At 44.8% G+C, this 24,916-nt stretch overlaps 1 protein-coding gene across 1 annotated transcript in view; it reads right to left on the reverse strand.

Moving 5' to 3' along the window:
• Positions 1 to 24,916, reverse strand: part of C17H12orf75 (chromosome 17 C12orf75 homolog) — a 37,576-nt gene that overhangs the window by 7,930 nt on the left and 4,730 nt on the right. The window contains exon 2 of the mRNA XM_042054259.1: positions 14,591 to 14,615. Coding sequence (XP_041910193.1) covers positions 14,591 to 14,615 — 25 coding nt within the window. The remainder of the gene's footprint in view (positions 1 to 14,590; positions 14,616 to 24,916) is intronic.

The following is a 24,916-nucleotide window of genomic DNA, read 5'->3' on the forward strand; positions in this document are numbered from 1 at the left end:
AGACCAAGACATGCATACACAGGCACACACGTGCACACAAGAAACACAAACGCACGCCGAAACAGGCATGCCTAGCCTACCTAATGGGCAAGCGCCAAGCCAGTGGGAGATTCTGTTTCAAAAGCAAGGTTGAACCATACCAGTTGATGTACCAACATGGACAGAGGAAATTCTGTCCCTCTCCTAGAAGAATGGGCAATGGCTGCTAAGAGAGGAAGAATCAGTTTCCTCTGGGGTGGGTTCGCACAAAGGTTGTTCAATCCCAAGGGGTTATCCCTAGACACATGTCCGTGTGTCTTAGACACATGCCCGTGTGTGGTTATCTTAGACACATGCCCGTGTGAGCAACACTAAATGGGCTCAGATATATATGCATGTGTATTATAATACTAGAGAAGAGATTGTGAATCTGTTCACCAGCTGCTAGCGCTACCAAGATGGCTGATGAGCTGAACAGCCTGTGGAGGGGTGGGGTGGGGTGGGGTGGGGTGTCAGTAAGATCAGAACACTGCAGAACAGATGGTGAGGGAAACCAAGGGATTCATCTAACACACGTAGGCAAACATGCTGGGATACACAAACGGCTCTGGCACAGAGAAACAGTATTTTTCAGGACACAGGCCTTGACACGGAAGGTTCATTATTTTCCCCGTACACACACCACTCCTTTCTGGTTCAAATTTGAGTCACCATCAGGTGAAGTGTACGATAACCCGAAATCGTTCTCTATGATGAACCTGCCTCCTCTACCACCCAACGGGTAAGTTAAATCCCACAAAGCGTGGGAACGGTGCCTCTGTGAATTCATGTTTTTAAGTCTTTATGGAGAACAGTAATCACAGCCATGGCCCTGAGGATCCCCTCTGACCTGCCTGTTAGTTATCCCAGCAAGGAAAGAAAATTCTGCAGGTTTTCTCTGGCTTTCCATTTGGCCTCAGCGACAGGGACTTCAGAGGGCCACTAGGGGATGCAGCCAGCTGGCAAGTACGCAGTTCAATCACAACTCTGAGAGCTCGGAAAGCACCCCAGAGCGTGGATCTGCCGACTACAACACCCGCCCTAACATCAACCTTGGCCCCAATTCCATTTTCTTTACTGGGCTACACAGGCTGCTCTGGGAATAGAGAACAGGAGTTGCCTCTAGCGTTAACGTCAACTCAGAGCCAGGAGCTGGGCTGTAAGCGGTCTAGTGCCTGCCTTTTGCTTTGGGCACGGTCACATCAGCAAGTACACGCAAGTGTGTGTGTAAAGACTCAGAGGCTCATCTGCAGGACATCCTCCGGCAGTGCCGAAGGCTTCCTTGAAGCAAGCTGGCCTCCCCATTACCGGGAGACTGAATCTTGGGTCTCAAGTCTGAGAGCAAGGCTCACACCTTCTCTATTGTGGTGACCCAGATCAGGTGTCTGGTTACAGATGCAGTCTTGGTTTTGTTTTTCTTTTAGAAATATATATATATATATATATATATATATATATATATATATATATAATGTGTCTGTCTAACAATAATAAAAAATGAATATATCTAGAGAGAAGGAGACGCGAACCATTTGGAAGGTTATGCTTCTACCTAGTCTCCGAGGAGCCTCTGGTGAACCAGTTATCACCAAGGGTTGCTTCAGAGTACAGCATCTTATCACTGTTGGACTCTTAGTTAAGCTCCCGTGCTGACGTGGAGATCCAGTCCTACCCCTGTCCGCTGCTCCTCGGGGAACCCACCAGCCATCTAGAGGACACCATCCCTGAGCTTCCTGGAGCCCGTCGCTTTGCTCGTGCACTTCTTAGTTCTCTGGACACATTAGTGGCTGGGCTCTGCTCGGTGGTACCCACGAATGACAGCGAAAAATTAAAGTAGAATCTACTAGGTCTGGATTCTCTGTTAATTACAACAGTGTTAATGAGCCGAGTCCAGTCGGGGCCTTCCCCTTTCCTATTTAATTGTGCGTTCTCCGACTCCACCCCCACACGTTTTCTGGGCTTCCAATTATGGTAACTATGAAACGCGGTGACTATCTAGCAGTGTGAGTTCTCTGCTGCAAGGCAGACCCTGCTTGGCCTGTGGAGCCCACATCTCCATTATTTGGGGGTCTCAACGCCTCCCACCTCGATGGCCCTGACTTCATGGGTTTAAGAGCTGATTGTTGAATCTTCAAATCTAAGAATGATGAGGACATCGGAACAGGTGCTACGGGGGATACGCATTCCAAGTAAGGCAACCCCTCACCCCTGCCCACGCCCCAGCGAGGGACCCAGGTAGACACTGTCCATCAGCAGCTGCCCGGCAGGCACTTAAACCCCTGCCAGAGAAGGGAAACTGCTGGCTGGCAAAATGGAGCAAGAAAACTCAAGTCTTCCTCACTAATTGTACCTGTTCTAACTTAGGCCCATCTAGCACCCTTGAAGGGGAACGGAAGAGGCTACAACAGCTGCTTCTCATCTACCCAGAGCCTAAGTGGCTTCTAGACACCGCTGCAGCGTGGGTCTAAATCTAAAGCTGTCTGGGGGCTTCAGATAGTTTGCGGTGTTAGATCTGGGGTTTGGGAGGCGCCGTGTTTGAATCTTTTGGCTCGGGGTTTGGGTTTGGGTGCTACGGATCGAACCCAGGGCTTTGCCCACGCTAAGCAGCATGTTTCTACCGAGTATGCCCCACACCCAGCTTAACACGGTTTTAATGACCATACACAACAAGCCCGCCTTGATTTCTATCTCCCACAGCTAAGCAGAGTGAAGGGGAGGTGGACAGGGTCTGACAGGATGACCTCTTCTATGAAGGGATACCAGTAACCACCCATTTAAGTACTTGTAAAAATCGTTATTGTATTGGCATTTATGTGTGCATGTATGTGCACATGCATGTTGTGGTGTGCACTGGAGGGCAGGGGACAACTTCCAGGAATCAGCCTGGTATTGGCATAAAAACAGACAGGAGGACCAATGGAATTAAATCAAAGACCCAGATATCAATCCACACACCTATGAATGCCTAATTTTTGACAAAGAAGCAAAAAATATCAAATGGAAAAAAAGAAAGCACATTCAACAAATGGTGCTGGCATAACTGGATATCAACATGTAGAGGAATGAAAATAGACCTATATCTATCACCATGCACAAAACTCAAGTCTAAATGAATCAAAGACCTCAACATAAAGCCAGCCACACTGAACCTCATAGAAGAGAAAGTAGGAAGTACACTTGAACGCATTGGCACAGGAGACCACTTTCTAAATATAACCCCAGCAGCACAGACACTGAAAGAAACAAATAAATGGGATTTCCTGAAACTGAAAAGCTTCTGTAAAGCAAAGGACATGGTCAACAAGACAAAACAACAGCCTACAGAATGGGAAAAGATCTTCACCAACCCCACATCAGACAGAGGTCTGATCTCCAAAATGCATAAAGAACTCAAGAAATTGGTCATCAAAAGAATAAATAATCCAATTAAAAAAATGGAGTACAGGCCTAACAGAGAACTCTCAACAGAGGAATCTAAAATGGCTGAAAGACACTTAAGGAAATGTTTAACATCCTTAGTCATCAGAGAAATGCAAATCAAAACAACTCTGAGATTCCATCTTACACTAGTAAGAATGGCCAAGATCAAAAACACTGATGACAACTTATGCTGGAGAGGCTGTGGGGTAAAGGGAACACTCCTGCATTGCTGGTGGGAGTGCCAACTTGTACAGCCCCTTTGGATGTCAATGTGGCGATTTCTCAGAAAATTAGGAAACAACCTTCCTCAAGACCCAGCAATACCACTTTGGGGCATATGCCCAAAGGATGCTCAATTATACTATGAGGACAGGTACTCAACTATGTTCATAGCAGCAATATTTGTCATAGCCAGAACCTGGAAACAACCTAAATGCCCCTCAACTGAAGAATGAATAAGGAAAATGTGGTACATTTATATAATGGAGTACTGCACAGCAGAAAAAAAATTACATCTTAAAATTTACAGGCAAAATGATGGATCTAGAAAATATCATATTGAATGAGGTAACCCAGAAAGACAAATATGATATGTACAAACTCATAAGTGACTTTTAGACATAAAGCAAAGAAAAGCAGCCTACAATTCACAATCCCAAAGAACCTATCCAACAATGAGGACCCTAAAAGAGACATACATGGATCTAAACTATATGGGATGTACAAAAAGACAAGATCTCCTGTGTAAATTGGGAGCATGGGAACCATGGGAGAGGGCAGAAGAGGAGGGGAGAGGAATGGAGGGGACCAGAGAAAAATGTATAGTTCAATAAAAAAATAAATTGTGTTTCATTTTAATCATTCCTACCCTTTGAAAATTATGTGGATGTAGTTTAATATTTGAAAAAAATGAGTGAAATATTTCTAGTCATTTATGGCAAGCTTAAAATGTTCTAAATGACAGGAACATTTCAAAGAATCAACCACTAACCACTGGGAACGAAGTTTATAAAATACATTAGCATTTCATTGAAATGGCACCTCTCTCTCTTTGTTGGCAACAACTTAGCTTCTTTTACCAAAGAACAGGTTTTCAAGGAGAAAGATGTCAGGGTTAAAGCCACCCACTGAGTATAATAATCTCCACGATTAAGACCACAGATTCCCAGAACTCTGACTCAGAACTCCGGTCACAACATCAATGAGAATGTTTGCAAAACCAGATATTACTGAAAGTGGAACCGGCCACTGTAACTCAAATCCCTCCTTCTTGTAATGTCTTGGGATTGTGGGTACCTCCTCCGCTGGTAGTTGAGACATGACTCACGCTGCAGAGGACCAGGAAATCATCGTATCTAAGATTATAGACGGTGCCTACTGAGCCCACTTGAAGCTACTTCCTGTGAGCGTGCCACAGCCAGCGTGGCGCTCTCTTCCATATCAGAGTCAACCACACATTGACTCAGACTCCACAAATAATCACACACCTTTCTGCTCCATCCTCTTCTTGTAGACTTTTCCTAAGTGAAGCAGATACTGAACGTCTCCTTGGCCATCAATAAGCTCTATTTTTTGGTAAGCTGACCTCTAGAAGATGGACCACCTCCAACTGGCCACAGCCTGTGATTGTTCAGCAAAACGTGTGTTTTCCTCCACCCAGATTTCCAACAATGTATTTCGTACATGATCATTTAAAAAAAAAATCTGTACAGGACACAATAAAATCTTTCAATTATTTTACACTATGATTTTCATTCTACCAGCAACTAGAACTTTCCACTCCAAGAAACCTTATTCAGCAATAATCCATCAAATATAGACAGTAAGCAGGCCTGGTGACCTAAGCAAGTTTTCCCAACTACTCAAGAGGGATGGAGGTTAGAGGGTTACAAGTTCAAATCCAGCCTGGGCTTCTTAGTGAGACACTATTTCAAAATTAAAAATAAGAAGAGGGGTTGGGCTATAACTCAGCTCGCCTGAGATATGTAAATCCCCAGAAGTGCCAATAATGGTCATACATTTTTTAAAACTACATTTTCTTTTCTTCACCAACAATATATGGTATTCAAAGTATCTTCATCATTGCATTTTCTCAGCTTTACAGCTGAATGAACTACAGTTAAAATGTCAAAGCCTTTGGTAGTAAAATCACGAAACCATGGCACGTTCCAAGACAAACGGCGAATAACTAGACACAGCAGCTGCTCCAATGAATGATCTCTAATTCCTCCGAGCTTCTGTTTGCCTGGAAACCAGGAGGTTCTCACTCCCCTCTGCTTTCCAGAACGAACATTTACGCAGCAAAAACATAATATGCTTTTTTTCACTTATTCATCAAGAAAAACCGTTCTAAATATAAAGCTCTGCTTACAAAGCTGCTCTGAGAAGCGGAAAAACAACCCAGTGCCTGAGCCTCCCCCATCCACGTCTGGGTGCCACGGTGGAGGCTGCACTCACCTCAATTGGTAAACAGAACAAATGTAACACAGAAGCTGCCAGAGCCAGCGCTCCATTCTGGCTGGCTGTGTTTTATGTTTCATGATGATCGTTTGAAACACTTTTTTGTTTTATTGCAGAGGAGGTTGTTTAGTTTTTGTCTTTGGCGTTTGTTTTTGATTTCTGAGACAAAGTCTCACATGGTAGCCCAGACTAGTCTCAAACCCTCCGTAACCCTTCTGCGTCCCCTGCTTCTGGACCATTGGGATGACAGGCGTAAACATCACACCTGGCTGGAACAGGCTTATTAATTGACAATGTATTTGCTTCTAAATTATATTTGCTGTAATTATATTATAATTCTCCACTTGTAAACCCAACTTTCTTTAGAATTTAACTTTCTTTTGAATTTTTTTAATGGTGCCCCCGGCTCCTCGGGTTTTATGTTTTAAACACCTGTGCCCTGCCCTGCCCGCCTGGAGGCACAATTTCTGGAGGCCACGGAAACTTTAAGAGCCTAGTTGACAGAAGGCGTGGACCTCTGCAAGGCACAGCCACCTCTCTCGTTCCTGACTCAGGTTCATATCACTGCTTCCTGGTGATATGAATGGCTCTGCCCTGGCTCCTGCCACCATGGCCGCCCCCCAAGGAGGGACTGACACTCGGCCAACATCAGTCTTTCTTTAAGTCATTTCTGTCAGGTGTTGGTTGCGGTCGCGAGAAATGTACCCAACATTGTGGTTCAGGTCGAATCCACCAAACAGTGATAGGTGATTTCCAACTGAATTATTCTTCTGCCAGGGACTGGATGAGGTCTGATGAGGTCTGACTCGTTTGTCCGCAGCTTCTTCCAGCTGTTTGCTTTCTCTCTTTGCCTGGCCGAACTCCTCAGCCAAGACTGGCTGCATTCCTCCCCACCCCCCGGGGTGAGCATAAGTATCACTGACTTCAAAGCGGGGGACTTTCAATCTCGGCCCAGAGGAGAGTGACCAAGGGCTAAATTGTATTCCCAACCTTCCACTGATGTACTAATTGCTCTCTTTGTGAAGAAGACCCACAGCCTTCGGAGGCGGTGGTAGAGCTATCAATTGCTATAAGCAAGGCAGGAAAACGCTGTCTCCTTACCTTCAGAAAGCTTGCTTTTCCCCCTGTGGTACCAGTTCTGCTCAGGGCCTCCAGAACACACAGCTTGTTTTCAAATAGCCCAGGATCTCTAAACACTGGACAGAGCCTCCTAAGCTCCCCGCTGAGCTTTCAGACAGGGACAGTTCCACCAACACTCAGGAAGTCTCCTCTTTGGAGTCAAGTGCCCCTGTTAGAAAAACTCCAAAAGCACTAGAGATTATGGCTCTGACCCAAAGCCTGTCTCTCTGCCACTGGCTCTGAGGTGTTCAGCCTCTCGTGGTTTGAGCTCTTCTGTTCTTCCTTTTTTTTTTTCTTAACTATTACATAAATCATGAGAGTTTTTAATTTACTTTTTAAATAATACGTTTACACATTTATGGAGAACAGCGGGACATTGTGCTACCTGGTGTTTGTGCATCTTGACCCCCAGCTAGAATCATGTGGGAAGAGGAAACCCCAATTGAGAAAATGTCCCCACCAGATTAGCCTGTGGAGGCATTTTCCTCACCAGCGCTGGATGTGGGAGTCACCAGCTCACTGAGGGAGGGGCTCTCCTACCACCCGCCCCCACCGCACCCTCAGAGCAGGTGGTCCTGAGGAGTGTGAGACCGAGCAAGGCATGAGGATCAAACTGGTAAGCAAGGATTCTCCACGACCTCTACTTCCACTCTGCCTCTACGTTCCCTCCCGCCCAGACTTCCCTCAGTGACAGAGTGTGACCAGAGAGCCTTAAGCTGAAATATCATTTGCTCCCCGAGTTGCTCACAGTGTTTTATCACAGAGACAGAGAGCCTTACTAAGACAATTGTGCTACGTGGTCATCAAGTCCCTTTGATCAGCACAGCACCACAGGTTTTTAAATGTTCCCAGTGTTGCTACTGACACAATCCCATTGCTGCTCCATGGGGCTTGGCTCTTGTGACATTTTAGAGTAAAAAGTCATCCCACCCCCAAGGAAGAGAACAACAGTCCCTCTCTCTGATCTTCCTAGAATCACGCTCTCTGCTCTACTTCATCTCAGTCCTAGCCCCCTACTTCCCATTCGTCCTGCACATCAGCCCTCTGGAGGCCACCCCCCACTTTCCATTTGTCTTTCCCATCAGCCCTTTGGGCTTCCCTTCCTTTTCTACCTGGTTTAACAGCCAGACACCTATCGCTCTCTGCTCTCCGTTCCTAATGCTCTCCTCTCCTCTCTTTCCTTCCCTCCCCTCCCCACCCCCCTCTCCCTATTTCTACTCTACTGGGTCCTACCTGTGGAAAACCCAACCGTGACTCTAATGAAAATTACGGCTTCCCCTCACAGCAAGACCTTCCATGTGCTGTGCCTTCTGCCATGAGGTATTTACAACAGAACCTCCGACCAATGCTTTCAGCAGTCTCTTAAGTCATCCATAATTATGGCTCCCATTCGCCAGGATAATGCACACGGGGGCCGTGTATCACCTCCCGGCCTCTTTTCTCCCCAGACGTTTTCATACAACTCTTGGGATAGAGGTACATAAAATAAATACACAAACCAAACATTCACTGCTAATAAATAAGTGTATTTAAGAGCAATTACTTGATAGAAATACAATTTAAGTATTAAGATGAATACAAATTTGTGTACCTTTGAGATGAATGTGCTTTATTCTTCCCCCAATGAATTAAATCTTGGCTGATATTTGATATTGCAGAGCACGGAATGAATATATTAGTCAGGGTTTTCTAAGCTAACAGAACTTATACGATGAATACAATATATACATATATATATATACATATATATATATATATATATGAGTTATTGGAACGACAGGCTATGGTTCAGCTAGTCCAATGATGGCTAGCTGTCAACAGAAAGTCCAAGAATCTAGTAGTGGCTTAGTTCATGAGGCTGGAGGTCTCAGCTGCTCTTCAGTAGATGTTTAAATCCTAAAGAAGTGAGCTCCAATGTCAGGGAGGGAATGGATGTGCTAGCAAGGCAAGGGCGAGCAGGCAAGGAACAAAACCTTCCTTCTCCCTGTCCTTTTACAGATGTCCAGCAGAGGGCATGGCCCAGATTAGAGGTGGGTTTCCCCAGCTCGACAGATCTGGACTAAAGGCGAGTCTTCTTACCTCTAAGATCCAGATTGGAAACAGATCTTCCCACTTCAAATTAAGCAAAGATCTCTCACAGTTGTGTCCTCCATTGGGGGTTTTGGCTCATTCCAGATATACTCAAGTTGACAACCAAGAACAGGTATCACACAGAACAACTTTAGCTTTTGTGTGTTCATGGGAATGGGTGTAATCGCTCATGGGTACACATGAAGAGGCCAGACATTGACATTAAGATGTCTGTCTTCTTCAAGCAGGAGCACCTGAGTTTAACCCCCCAGGACCCATGTGAAACCCTAGACATGTGTGTGTCTGTAACGTCAGCACTGGGGAGAGGGAACAGGCAGATCCCGAGAGCTGCTGGCCAGCCAGCCTAAAAACACAATGAGACCCTGTCTCCAGGCAGAACAGAAGACAGCAATAGGGGGAGGACAATTGACATCTTGCTCTGACCTCCATGTGTGTGCATGGGTGTGTATACCCACACACTCCCATGCATACACCACAAAGACACACATACACGCAAACACACACATGGCACAAAACACAAATCAAGATTGGGTATTCATAATTTGCTTGTAATGTGTTTTCTAGATATTTTTTCTTTATATCCATTACCTTTTGTGGCAATAAAATAGCTTTGCTTAAAGAAGAATCTTAATGAAATTTTACTCTCTAGGTTTTAAGTGAAGTATTCCCTTGTTTAAATCTAAAGGCTATGATATTTTTGTTTCCAAAGGCAAACGTTAAATTTGAGTTAATTTATTTAATAGTATCATCTATGACGCATATTTGTAATAATCTTACAAATAATGTTTAATCTTTAAAAAGCAAGATTCTTGGATAAGAACAAGAGAAGGTAACAGGAGGTGAATATGATCAAAATATATCACATGAAAGTGTCATAAGGAACCATTATTATACATTATAAATATAAGTACTAAGTCATTAATATTACTAATACGAGTATTAGTAATATATTATGATATAATATATTATTATATTAATATTAATATAATTAATATGCGAATAATGTTAGTATATAAATATAATAGTAGCAGTAATATATTAGTGTCACTAATACTGATATAGTAATAACAATAATATTAGTATTTTTAAACAATACTTTCTAAAATATGAAAAGTGACTGACACTGGGAAGAAATCAACCCTAAGGCTCAAAACTGCCCCCTTCTTTCCCACACCACCACACTTCTTCATTCGAGAAATCGCCTCCCCCCGCCCCTTGGCCATGTGGTTTGATGAGGCTGTATGATTGGCTCCCAAAACCAAGCACATGACCTGGCCCTGGCCATTGAGAATTCGCCTGGCCCCTGACTCAGAATGGCAAAGCGTCCTCACCATGCGGGAGTATACGTTGCGGGTGAGGGGCGTCTCACTGAAACTAAAGGAAAACGGGCTGTTTTCACGGGGTCGCTTAGCTAACAGGGCACCGAATGGCCGTCTCCCCCATACCCTGGGAAAAGCTGTTAGCAACAGGGCAAGCTGGGGAGAGCAGTTTTCCGGGTCTGACCACCTGGATCCAAACCCCTGTTGCCTTCCACCAACACATGACAATGGCTCTCCTTTGTTTGTGTCTTATGACCAAGTTTAAACTGGACTTCGGCCATGACCAACCAAAATATCCCAACACAGCCTATTGGTGCCAAGTAGCTCAGATAATTCGCTGAGATGAAAGAAAGAAAAAAAAATGTTTGATTTTTGCAAGCATGTGAATCAGCTGAATGAATTATAAATATTTTGCTCCCTGTCCCTGCACCATGATAATAGAGAGACTGAGGAGCGGGCTGGCAAAAGAGCTTGCCACCATAAGCAGGCCTGCCTCAGGGCGATTAACCCTCCAGATGCCTTCACACAGGCTGTCGCGTTTCTAAGGTTTACCTACCAATTACTCTTCCCCTCAGCAGAGACAACCCCCAGTCTCAACTCCCACAGCCTTTCTTACTCTTCAGCCCAGAGATCTACACGCGACCTGTCTCTGTCGCCTGCACGTAAAGCAAGGGTCAGTTAGAGACTTCAGTATGAAAAGCCACACATGACCACAATGAAACACTCATAAAATCTGGGTTTGACTATTCTTGTGTCAACTGTTCATCATGGATGTCTCTAGTCGTGAGAGCACAACTGATTATTTTCCTCTTTAAAAAGTAATATTTTTCTGTGGTTCCCAAGTTTTCCTGATCTTGCTCTTTGCTCTGGTTTTGGTGGTACCGGGAATGGAGCATCATACATGTTATTATTATTCTTCACGCAAACATTCTACCGTGGAGTTACAGGAGCCCCATCTCAACTTGCTCCGTACTTTATTTTTCTTTCTTTCTTTCTTGTTAAGGTGGGCTCTCCCTAAGTTACCCAACCTGGCCTTGAACCTGCCATCCTTCTACCTCAGCCTGTCAAACTGCTGGGATTACAGGTCTGAAACATCAATTCAGACCTGCTATTTCTTTTGAAGTAGAAACATGTGTTTTTAAAGTGTTTCTCCTTTCAGTTTGACTCAGTTATTACTTGCTCCACTCAGCTGAAGCCACCGTCCGGAGGGGGTGGATGTGGTGATGGCCACAGCCACCTGGTCCCCTTCTGGCCACCTTCTGCATCTCCAGCTCAAGTCAGAAACTGTGGCATTGTCCCGCTGCCCCCTTCTCTTCCTTCTCTGTCACTTAACGCATGGACTGTCTCTACCGTACCCGACCACACAACCTCCCTCCTTCCCACGGCTCCCAATTGCTGGCTGACCTCCGTGGCTCCAACTTCATGACACCCCTCTACCTCCTTCTTCCCCCATGTGACACACCCCCAGGAGTTACCCTGGACCACAAACATAATCATGTAACTCCTCCAACTTAATATTCTCAGTGGCTCTAAAACATTCATAAATGAAGCCTAGTTGCTGGCCTGTTAGGAAAGCGCCTTCACAGGCCGCTCCCAAACCATCGGCACCATCTTACACCTCCCCCATCCTGGATGGGGGGCTCCAGGAGGGACCAGAAGACGGCCAGGCCCTGTCTCCCGCATCCTCTTTGCACAAGCTCACCTTGCTTCCTCTTCCCTGCATGAACTCTTGCTCACCCAGGAAGCCCAGCCCAGCACAGCCTGTTTTCATGAAGAGCCCCGTCGCTATACTCTGGTCACCAGCAAACCACAGTGGTCTGCAGAAGGACCTTTCGTTCTATGGTGGATTCTTGCACACAGAAAGCAGACAGCTGAGTAGGAGAAGGAAAAGATGATAAGAAGAGGCCTCCCCTAGAGCTAGACTTCTACAACATTGACCCTTTATGCCTAGGAAACTGTCATGTGACCCCAAGTGTATTAGAACATAAAACAGGTATCCAAACATTTGCTGATAATAAATTTTAAAGAAATGTATTTTTAAAGTTCATTTAATTTCCCCACATATTAAAGAAATTGGTTCACTAACAAAATGGGTATGCCTATCTATTTTCATTGAAAGAATCAAATTTTGAGTCAACAAGATGGCGCAGAGAGGAAAGGCACTTGCAGACAAACCTGACGGCCTGAGTTTAATCCCCCGGCTGACGTGCAATCAGAGAATCAGCCACTACAAGCTGTCCTCTGACTGCCACATGTATGTCGTGACGGGCACGTATACACGCACACATGCACACAAATGAACGTAATAAAAAAAAACCTTTTTAAAAATTTAGCTGCATGTTGGCTGGATATCTGACACTGTGGGGCATTCAGCACCCTTGGCCGTGTCCAGTCTGTCATATTTTATTTTATAATAATAAATGGCACTTAGATGGCCACTTCATTTAATACACAGAAGACGAGGGCACAAATGTATTTAGAGTCATTTCAGCAACCACTGGAGACTCAAGCACTATGCCAGGAATTTGAAGCAAGTGATTACTGCTTCTTTTGTGCCCAAAAGTCTCACATGAAATGACTATTTCATTCCTAGAAATCTTCATAACTCCACATATTAGTCTTCTCTGAATTCTTTTTCATAATTAAAAAAAAAAAGTCTGACTCTATTCTTAACATTGGACCGCTAACAACTGTCAAGTCTCATTCCTCCCCCTCCAGCCTGAAACCTGCACAAGCTGTAGGAAAGCCTGGCACTTCCTCCCTGGGCGATCAGGAAGGCCAAACCCAGTTTCTGTGTAGGATCTCTCACCCGGACCATTCCCCAACCACAACACAAACCAAAGGCATGCCCATTCCCTCACCCAATCCAAGCAGACCACTCTGTGTGCAGTAAATTCTTGTGTTTGTGTTTGCACACTTGGTCCCTAACGGTGATGTTGTTTGGGAAGGTTGTGGAACTTTCAGGAGGTGTAGCCTCGCTGGAGGAAGTGCTGTATTGGGGGTGGGCCCCACTTCCTATTTTCTCTGCTTCCTGGCTGCTGAGGCAACTGTGAGTGAGCTTCCTCTCCTTGTGCCTTCCACCTGCGACCATGCCTTCCCCGCCGAGGCAGACCAGAAGTGTCCCTCTGGATCGGAGTCAAAGTCACCCTCTTCCCTTCAGTTATCGGGGTATTTTATCACAGCAGCAGGAACGAAACTAGGCCAGCGTTGTAACCAGAAACCCCCTGAGACAGTGAACTCCTATGCGGCTTGTTGTATCTAGATTACAGATATGATCCAGTAGAATGGCAGAGAAGGAGAGCAATGGAAACACAGCATTCCTGAGCACGAGAAACCTCACAGAGAGACGTCTCATTAGTCCTACAGTCTAACGGTCAGTTCAACACAGAAGGATGTCCTGGGCCAGTGTCCACGGCTATAACAAAACACCTGACAGCAGGTAAACCTCAAATCATAGAAGTATGTTTGGGTTGTGGTTCTAGAGGCTGTGAAGTCTGAGAGCACAAGGCGGCATACACTCAGGTTCTGCTGGGGATTCGGTGAGACAAACAAAAACACAGTTGGATGGTCTCTCTTCCCCTTCGTAGAAATCACTAATGCCCAGGGCATCTCCAACTCTCATGACCCCATGGACCCTAACTGCCTCCCGAAAGCCTCAAAGTCTTAACAGAAGAATCTGGGGACTGACTGTCCAACACAGGAGCCCCCCAAGATCAACACATGAAGACCCCCTCAAGCTGTAGAAAACGACTGTGCAGTTCCCCTGAGTATCTAGGAATATCTAGATATTTCCACCCAAACAAGTGAGTGTTCACATGAGTAAATGTTCCTCCAGTATCCAGGGGCGACACGGTGAGCGTTCTCATGGTCACTTGTTACGAACTCAAGTCTCTGCGCAGGTTGGGATGGAAATACCACCGTACTTTTTCTTATTAACACGGTAAATCAGAATGCCAGGATCACTGAAGGGGGAACACGAAAAGTCACAAATAGTAACAGCCTTCAAATTGCACTTAGCTGTCAATCAAAGGAGGTCTACAAGTGCACAGTGCAGAAAATGTCCCGTGTCTTTTCTGCCATACCTAGTCCCCTAAAGGTCAGAGCCACAAGAAACAGCCTTTCTTGGGGAGAGGAGTTATAACACCAAAATGTGAAGTACTTACGCATCTTTAACTGCTCCTGTCGGACCTAGGGGAGAAAAGAAAAAAGATTGGCATTGGTGTGACAGTATTTTACAGATTAAGTCCAATACCTAAATAGACTGAAACATGCGTGTGTGCGTGTGTGTGTTTGGAGACAAGGTCTCACGCTGTGCAGCTCTGGCTGGCCTGGAACTCACTACGTAGACAAGGCTGGCTTCCAACTCATAGAGATCATCCTGCCTCTGCCTCCCATGTACTGAGATTGGTGTGTACCCCAACACCTGGCACGAAAACACTTTTTAATAAACGTTTAAAAACGAAAGCAAGAAACCTCTCCATTCACTTCCCCTTGCAGGCTGGTGTCTACTCTGAGCTACTGGAGTCACACGACACACTAATCCTGGAACAACATGGAGACGGTAGATGTGATGAAGTAAACCGTGTGGACACCAGCCTGGTCCCAAGGCAGGCAGAAGGTGCTATGAGTCTAGGTCCTTCCACTTCCTAACCACAGAGCAAACACAGGCCGGCACAGTCCGAAGCTCTTCTGGGCCCTGCACCCACCTCTATCTGAACGACTCAGAACCTGGTTACTGCCTTCACAAGCTAAGACGACATTCTAGAAACCTCAGTTTCCCTCTTGAATCAAACAAGGGAGAAAAGACTGCCCTTCTCGAGGGAGTTAAAATGAGCTGACCAGCCACAGCATTCCAGAGAAAGGAAGGGAAAACATTTATTTTTCATATAACTAAATCTGAAGGCAACATATATATGTGTGTGTGTTTATGTGTGTGTAATACATCTACAATTCATTCTTCCCTGATTTTTTTTTTTTTTTTTTGGTTTTTCAAGACAGGGTTTCTCTGTAGCTTTGGAGCCTGTCCTGGAACTAGCTCTTGTAGACCAGGCTGGTCTCGAAATCACAGAGATCCGCCTGCCTCTGCCTCCCGAGTGCTGGGATTAAAGGCGTGCACCACCGCAGCCCGGCCTTCCCTGATTTTTTAATTGTTTTTATTGAGCTATATATTTTTCTCTGCTCTACTCCCCCTCTACCCTCTCCCATGGTCCCCATGCTCCCAGTTTACTCAGGAGATCTTGTCTTTTTCTACTTCCCATGTAGATTAGATCCATGTATGTCTCTCTTAGGGTCTTCTTTGTTGTCTAGGTTCTCTGAGGTTGTGAACTGTAGGCTGGTTTTTCTTTGTTTTATGTCTAAAAGCCCCTTATGAGTGAGTACATATTATATTTGCCTTTCTGGGTCTGGGTTGCCTCACTCGGTATGATGTTTTCTAGATCCATCCATTTACCTGCAAATTTCAAGATGTCATTTTTTTCTGCTGTGTAGTACTCTATTGTGTAAATGTACCACATTTTCCTTATCCATTCTTCAGTCAAGAGGCATTTAGGTTGTTTTCAGGTTCTGAGGAAGGTGTTCTTACAAAGTAGTTGATTACATATGGAAGAGACACTGAATACCACGTAACTAGACAGGGTTGAAACCAAGTTCTGTGTCTTCCATATGGGGTGTGTGTGTGTGTGTGTGTGTGTGTGTGTGGTGTGTACTCACTGCAGGTGTACACATACATGTATGACTGACTATGCATGTATGTGTACACATATGTGTGAACATGCATGTGTGTATGTGTGCATTTGGTGGGGGAAGAAAGGGGAAGAGACTGACAAACAAGCAGGTAGAGACACTTTGGAATTTAAAATGTTTTAAACCACCACCCTAAAATTAAAAAAAAAAAAAGACAAGAAAAACAACCAGGGACAGGATATTTTGATCGTATAAATAAATAATAAACAATCACTGCCTCCGAAATGAGCAATTCCAGAGTTAAAACAAGTAGAGGATCTAGAAGAAAGACTAGGAAGAAATAATAACCATCTTACTTTTATTCATGGGAAGGGGGAGAGGGTGGTTTCCTGTTCCTCGTGTGGTGGGGGAGGTGTGAGAAACTGGGATTCTCAGAGTCTTACAAAGAAAACACATCCTGAGTCCACGGTCACTGGAGAGACAACCACGCAGGGGCCGAGCATCAGAAGTCACTGCGGCATTCTCAAGGATGATGCCGGGCAGGCTCAGCACAGAACAGTCCCAAGTGGTGTCCTTGTCCCCTCTCCAGTGTCTGTCTAATAGCCGCTAAATCATTATGCTGCAGTGTCTCGTGGCTGGGACACCCTGGGCAGACAGAGCTTAGAGGACCAACCAGCACACGCTATCCGCACTGACTTCAATCAGCCACCAGGAACTCTCCATCCCTCCATCCACTTCACCTTGAAGGCACCAGGCCCCGGGTGCCATGAGAGCGGCTCCCTGCTGGGCTCCCTGCTGGGCTCCCTGCTGGTGAACTCACAGCAGGCTCAGTGGGAAGGAGGGGTGTCACGTCCCAGGAAAAGGCGGGGTTGTAAAGCGCACCTCATTTTCAATCGCGCCCCTGAGAAGCCAAGTAGCAACCAGGGTACAAGAATGTGGCTCCACAGTGCTTCTTTTCAGAGCTTTGGTTGGTTTTTTTTTTTAAATAATTGTATAATTGTTTGGAAACCTGTGAGAAAATTACCAGAGTACATAGGTACGTGAAATGTGACTTTTAAACCCGTTTTACCCGGAAAAGCGGCAGGTCATATATTTTTAATATTTTATATTATTAATATTTTATATTAATAATTTATATTATTATATTTTATATATTATTATTTTATATTATTAATATTTGAATTTTTTTTTTTGGTTTTTCGAGACAGGGTTTCTCTGCAGCTTTGGAGCCTGTAGCCTGGAACTAGCTCTTGTAGACCAGGCTGGCCTCGACCTCACAGAGATCCGCCTGCCTCTGCCTCCCGAGTGCTGGGATTAAAGGCGTGCGCCACCACCGCCCGGCTTGATTTTTTTTTTTTTTTTTTTTTTTTTTTTTTTTTTTTTTTTTTTTTTTAAAAAAAAAGGGCCACGGCTATGAGCACCAAACACTAAACACCGGAAGTCGGGCTGGTCCTGTCTTATGACGCAGCGAGATGACGTAAGTAGACTGGCGAGTACTTGAGGCGCCTTCTCATGACGCAGCGAGATGGCGTAAGCAGGCTGGTGAGTACTTGAGGCGCCTTCTCAACCTCTAAGTCTCAACCCGGGGGGGGGCGGGGATGAAAGACCCTTTTAGAGGGGTAGCCTCGGACCACCTGCCTACCAGATGTTTGCAATGAGAGTCACCGCAGTGACAAAATTACAGGTGTGAAATAGCAACGGGAATTATGTTGTGGTGGGGGTGGGGTCACCACAACATGGGGAACTACTGGGAAAGTTGAGAACGGCTGGCTAGAGAATGTCTCTCCCTACTTCGGATCTAGTCACACTTAAGATCTTAATCTCAAGATATTTTTTGATAAATCTTATATGACTTATGAATCATTTAATAAACTGTTCCCCGGGCCGGGCGGTGGTGGCGCACGCCTTTAATCCCAGCACTCGGGAGGCAGAGGCAGGTGGATCTCTGTGAGTTCGAGGCCAGCCTAGTCTACAAGAGCTAGTTCCAGGACAGGCTCTAGAAACTACAGGGAAGCCCTGTCTCGAAAAACAAAAACAAAAACAAAAAAAAAAAAAAAAGAAAAAGAAACTGTTCCCGGTCTATCTGTGGACTGTGCTCATGAGTTAAAAGTTTTATTTTGATAATAAAAGGAACTTAAATTCAGAAATTGTTACTTTTAAGGCTCAAACTGAATAGGTGAAGCTAACTCCTAACCTTATAAATGTTTGTTGTAAACTGTTAAAGATAATTAAGACATGCAAGTTAATAGTCACCTTATAAATGATCAACTTCTCTAATGTGTTCAGAAATGCACTTGTAGTCATGCTACTCACTAATGTAATTAACTACAGAGAAAAGCTTTATTTAGCTTCTTGTACATGTTTTCAGGGTGAAGCCTAAATCAAGTAACTAAAAACAAGCAAGGTTTGCTTAGCTCACATATACTTAATAGATAATGGGGCCGGGCGGTGGTGGCGCACGCCTTTAATCCCAGCACTCGGGAGGCAGAGGCAGGCGGATCTCTGTGAGTTCGAGACCAGCCTGGTCTACAAGAGCTAGCTCCAGGACAGGCTCTAAAGCTGCAGAGAAACCCTGTCTCGAAAAACAAAAAAAAAAAAAAAAAAAAAAATAGATAATGGTCCTCAAACTTCCCAGAGATCTGCTGAATATGGCATTTAAAATATTTAATGGAAAAGCTTACTATGACAGAGACCCGCAGCTTCTAGCAGTGGCCCCAAGGTCTCCAAAGAAGATGCTGCAGCACCATGGAGACTCCATCTGGATTGTGGTAATGCTAACCACAGGGCAAGACTGCCCTAATGCCACACCTGCCGCAGAACCTGGCCCAAACTCTGGACAAGCAGGACACTGAGAGTTGACTGCCCCACTTTGCCTAAACAAAGGAAGGTCAGTCTCTCCCATGTTTCTCCCCCCCTCCCCCCGTGGGAAAACCTCTCACCTTCTGGGCATGGCAGGTGAAACCTGATGTTGCCCTGGAACCTCTGCCCCCAACTCCATGGAGATCACAGGAGCCTGGGATGACAGTCTAATAATGGGCTAGTCTCTGTCATTTTAATTGATACATTTGGATTGTACCTCCTGCTACAATCTATCCTTCTCAGATCTCTGACGGTATTGACGGCTAGGCTAACTATAGTTTTGTCGGCTTAGCAGGAGCAGGTAAATCTAGGTTCCTCCCTAAGGCTGCAGCCGCCTTGTTAGCTCATTTCAAATGTAACAATCAAGCCTTGCTTTTTTCTGGAGCTACTAGGTTATCCTGTTGAGAAAAAGCAAATGGGTTTGTCTTGTTAAAAGGCTTCACATTAAAAGATAGACAGGTCGTAAAAGGAACGTGACTGCTCTCTGGAATAAACTACTTGCATCTCCAGTGATTACAGGAAAAGAAAAAGGGCTAAAATCTACGTAAGGTCTAAGAAAATATTTTCAGATGTATGAAGGTCTGCGGGTGTGAAAGCTTACGTTCTGGGGGGGGGTCTCAGAAAACGATTTAAGATATAAAAATGCAAGTTGTAAAGGTATGAGTAAGTGATTAAAGATATATGAAAATGGGAAACGTTTCCTATTTCTTTCCCCTTTCTATGCTATTGTTACACTAAGATTTCAAACGTTCAGAGTTTGGGCGTTGAGCAACGGAGCTCGGATAAGCTGGTAGAGCAGTAACAAGATTTTAAATTGTTTTTGGTTCTCTTCTAAGTGTCGACTTATGGCGCCTCTCATTGGGCTAAAGACATTGCTGTCTAATCTACATCTGCATCTCCAGACAGATGAAAAGAATGATCATGCTTTCTTAATCCAAATCTATAGTCAAAAGGACTCCAGATAAGAACAAACAGAATGTTGTTCCTGGAGAACCATCAGGCCAGCTAGGATGCAAGGCACCACGTCAGCCTGGTAGCTGGAAGAAACACACACTCGTCTTGGTTCCAACAGGCAGATGACCCTTTGAGGTTCCTCCATACCTAGTGAGTATGAAGAATTATGAATCAGGTTACCCAGATGTTCTTAGTATTGTTCAAATTTACACACCTGTTCATATGAGAGGTTCCTCACACTAGCCAAGAGAATACTTATCTTCCCCCTCACACACACACCCCACTCCACTATGAAGCACTGGGCATCAAAACCAGCAAGCCAAGAAGGAGTACTGTCACTCAGCAACACCCCAGGCCAAGAGATCTACCACTGGGCCACACCCCAGGCCAAGAGGTCAACTACTGAGCCATACCCCAGCCAAAGAGGTCTACACTGAGCCACATCCTAAACCCTTATCCCTTCTAAGAGAATAGCATCCATTTATTTTTACATTAGAAAACAATCTAGTACAGCTTCACAAGCCTTCTTAGAGAATAAGCAATCAGAAACCTAAATACCTTTGGTACTTATGGGAAATGATAAAAACATGCAAAACGCCTCACTCTGTTTTCTAAAAGAAAAATCCTGCTGAGAACTGTGAAATCTACAGGGAAAAAAAAAACCAACTTCTCTTTAATATTAACACTTTTATTTTTTAACACGGGTCCCTCTGACCAGCAATGATTCTAAATCTAGATCATATTTTCTATTTGGTCAGAGGAAATAAAACAACAGCTCATTAGTTCAAGACAATGGTTTTTAGTTTTTCTTTTTTTAAAGAAGCCAGCGAAAACAATACGGATTCGAAAGCTGCATCTCTTACAACAATGAAGAGGCAATTCCAGGTCAACATGTCCTAGAGATAGACAACTATGTCAATGAGTGCAGATGCTCTCACAGAACAGCTCCTTGTCTCTAGGTTGTCCTTTTAATACTTTAACTTTCGAATAGTGAAAAGGAAAAATAAAGGCAAGGCTAGGGAAATAGTGTAGTTGTAAGAGAGCTTGCTGCAGACCCACGTGGACCTGAGTTCAAATCCCCAGCACCATGAAAGCAGGGCATGGACAAGCGTGACCGCTGACTGCGACCCCAGCACTGGGGAGTCTACTGGACAGCCAGTCTAACCCAGGTGACAAGCTTCAGATTCAATGAGAGACTCATTCAAATAAGGTAGAGAAGGAGAGCAGGCTATCCGGTGTCTTCCTCAAGCCTCCAGGCACCACACACACGCACACACACACGCACACGCACACACCCCAAACGAGATAAAACCTTGACACTAAGCTGCTGTAGCCTAACCTCATCCACGGCCATCCACAGAAAGTCCCTCGTGGTGGAAGTGATTAACTCAGCGGGTCACAGTGTCAGCTCTGAGGACAGAGAATGAACGACGTGACGTGAAGGATGAGAGAATATCATGATTCTGTCTGAGATGACTGCCAAGCAGAGGTAACTGCCAGTTCCCTCTTCATCCCTGCCATCTCTGACGCCCTCCCATCCCCCCTACCTTAGTCTCACAGTGAGCAGCACCTCCTTCCTGCTACCCAAACAGCTTGACTCACTTGCTCATCCTCTCCTCCATCCACACCTGCATCCCTCGCTCCGCAGCCAGTCTTCCAGCTCTGGCCTCAGGACCTCCACCTCTGGACCTCAGCCCAGACACTCTCGGCACTTCAAAGGCTCCATTAACCTCTTTGAATCGTGACCCTTCTGTAAGCACACACCCCCTCTCCTTCAATGTCATTTGTGAATGCCTTTCTCTATGGAACTCTAACAAGTCCATTCAATGGAGGAGGCACTGTTTAAACCCTGTATAAACATTAGCCCAGTTACTCTTACTATTTATTCAGATCTTACAGAGTCTTCAAAATCCATCTGGTCCCACCCCTTGCAAGCAGGCTTTCCTGACTGTTCAGGGTTTCAGCTCATTTTCCCAATTTCTTCATCAGTCACAGAGTGCTCGCATAATTTAGAACTTCATTTTCCACTGTATTTGTCTCCCAAACATACTCATTCATTTAAATAAGTATTTCTAGAATGCTAAAAAAAAAATCCATTATAAGTTTTAAGGTTGAGGAGTTAGGGCAGTTTGGCTGAACAAGTATAAGGAATTTGATCCACGGGGAAGCCACGCAGAGAAACACATGCCTGTAACCCCAGTATTTGTGGGGAAGCAGAGACGGCGTTCTTAGAAACCAGTCTAGTTCAAACCTAAGCCCCAGGTTCAGGAAGTGACTATCTTAAAAAGTAAGGTATAGAGCCGGGCGGTGGTGGCGCACGCCTTTAATCCCAGCACTCGGGAGGCAGAGGCAGGCGGATCTCTGAGTTCGAGGCCAGCCTGGTCTACAAGAGCTAGTTCCAGGACAGGCTCTAGAAACTACAGGGAAACCCTGTCTCAAAAAACAAAAAAAAAGTAAGGTATAAACTAGGTGTACGCCTTTAATCCCAGTTCTAGGGAGGCAGAGGCAGGCAGACCTCTGTGAATTTGAGGCCAGCCTATTTCAGGAGAGCCAGGCCTGTTACACAGAGAAACCCTGTCTCTGGTTGGGGGTGGGAGGAAATGATGGTGTAAATGTATCTCTTGTGAATTCGAGGCCAGCCTGGTCTACAAAGCGAATTCCAGGAAAGTTAGGGCTGTTACACAGAGAAAAAAAAAAGAGGAAGACTTTTAACATCTGGCCACCACATCTGTATATGTATACACATACACACACATGCACATACACATACATACACACAAAAATTGATTAACTGATTGATTGATTAAAATACAATTATTTAATTTTAGAGATTGGTCTAGAAGCCAAGGATACTTCTATAACTAAATAGAAGGGGCTCTCAGGAAGATGTCCCTCGGGGGAGGGACACACATGAGACAAGAAAGGACAAGACAGCAGCTCTCCAGCAAAACGTGCTTCAGAGAGAAAACAGTGCAGCTGCTTACAGAGCAGGAAGAAGTGCCGGTGGCCTTGCCAGCACTAGAGGCAGGAGGACAGAGTAAGGTAAGATACAAAAGACCACTTTGATGACATCATCCAACTCTTCCACCACCCCCTCCCCCCAGGCATGGGCTAAAGCTAAGCACTGGCAGCCTGCTCCAACACTAACAAACCGTCTACTGTCACAAATCAAGGATGGACCTTGGTGCTTACATTAAAGGGAAAACAATTACTTAGCTAATTGAGGACAATGCGGTCACTAATCTAAATAACTGGACCCCAAAGCATTGTATTAACTCCCCAGGGGCACTGGTAAAATGAGGTGATTGCTAAGCTCCTCCCTTTCTGACTACCCTTATATTAAAATCAGAAGCATTGTGACAATAAGCCGCCCACAAAATTAAGGCCAGATGGTTGCCCATTGCCTATCTCTGGTAAAAATTATAATTGGTTCAAATGGCACACGCCGAATGCTTCTAAAATAACTGCCTGGTTATTTTAAACAATTAGCCTGCACTGAAGCAGGGCATTGCAGATATCTGGGAATCCTGGAACTTTTTTCATGTGCATGTGTGTGTGCATGTATATGCACACGTGTGTTTGCATGTTCATATGTGTATGGGTACACAGGCATGTGGAAACCCTGGCTGACATTTTGTCTTCCTCAAGCTCTCTCCACCTTATTCACTGAGGCTAGCCAGCTTGTCTGTAACCCTCAGTATTGGGGGAAGCATCTTGCCTATAACCCCAGAACTGTGGGGGACAGTTTGCCTGTAGCCCCAGCATTGGGGGGCCAACTTGCCAGTAACCCCAGCGTTGAGGGAAAGCTTTCCTATAATCCCAGCATTGTAGGGGGGCCGGCTTATCTGTAACCCCAGCTTTGTGGGAGGGCCGTATACAGAGGCCAAAGGCTCATTGGGATTTCTGGGCCAGAACAGTGAGAAACTTTGACTTAAAAAATAAAGTGGAGAAGGACAGGAAAAGATGGAGTTACAGGTGGCTGCCACGCCCACCCAGCTCTCCTGTGGGTTCCAGTTCCCACACCCATGTGGCAAATGCTCTAACCACTGAGAAATCTCCCCTGACTCCAGTGGAATTTTTAAGGGATTTTTCTGACTTACTTAGAAAGGGATTTTTCTGGTTCACACTCCAAATATTCACTCAATAGTGTATACCTATACAGCTTGTATACATGAGGGAATACCCGTCTGTGAGTGCAGGCATGCATGTGCGTGTGAAGGTCAGAGGTCAGCCTTGGGTGGTTTTCCTCGAGGCCCACCCATCTGTACTCACAGGATCCCCCCTGGCCTGGAACTGACCGAGTATGGTAAACCGGAGGACTGGCACAAAGTTCCAGAGACCCTGTCTCCTCTTCTCCCGGAGCTGTATATCACCACCCTTTAGCTTTTTATTTTTTTTAGGATTTTATTAATTAATATTAAAATCATTTGGAGTCTCAACATAACAGAAAAATAGCAAGAGAAAGATATCTGAAACATATTTCTTTCTTTTTACATGTCAAATATTTTCCTTTTTTTTAGAAATTTTTTTAAGATTTATTTATTTCATATACAGTGTTCTGCTTGCATGTATACTTGCAGGCCAGAAGAGGGCGCCAGATCTCATTACAGATGGTTGTGAGCCACCTTGTGGTTGCTGGGAATTGAACTCAGGACCTCTGGAAGAGCAGTCAGTGCTCTTAACCTCTGAGCTATCTCTCCACCCCTCAAATATTTTCTTTTATCATTCCCAGATCTTACAACTTTCGTTTACACATCCTAATAACTTGCATTTCCTAAATTACCCCTTTAGCTTTCTTTACGGCGTTCTGAGAATCAAACTCAGGTTTCAGAGATTGCGAGCATTTTACCAGCTGAGCCAAATCCCCAGTCCTCTGTGTAATATTTTTTCATTTACCTATTTACTTGATTATTGAATTTGGAGGTAAGGTCTCACTATATAATCTCGGGCTGGCCTAGAATTTGCTATGTAGTCCAGGCTAGCCTCAAAATCAC

The sequence above is a fragment of the Arvicola amphibius genome, chromosome 17 (genome assembly GCF_903992535.2).
Source record: "Arvicola amphibius chromosome 17, mArvAmp1.2, whole genome shotgun sequence".
In the NCBI taxonomy this organism is placed as follows: domain Eukaryota; kingdom Metazoa; phylum Chordata; class Mammalia; order Rodentia; family Cricetidae; genus Arvicola; species Arvicola amphibius.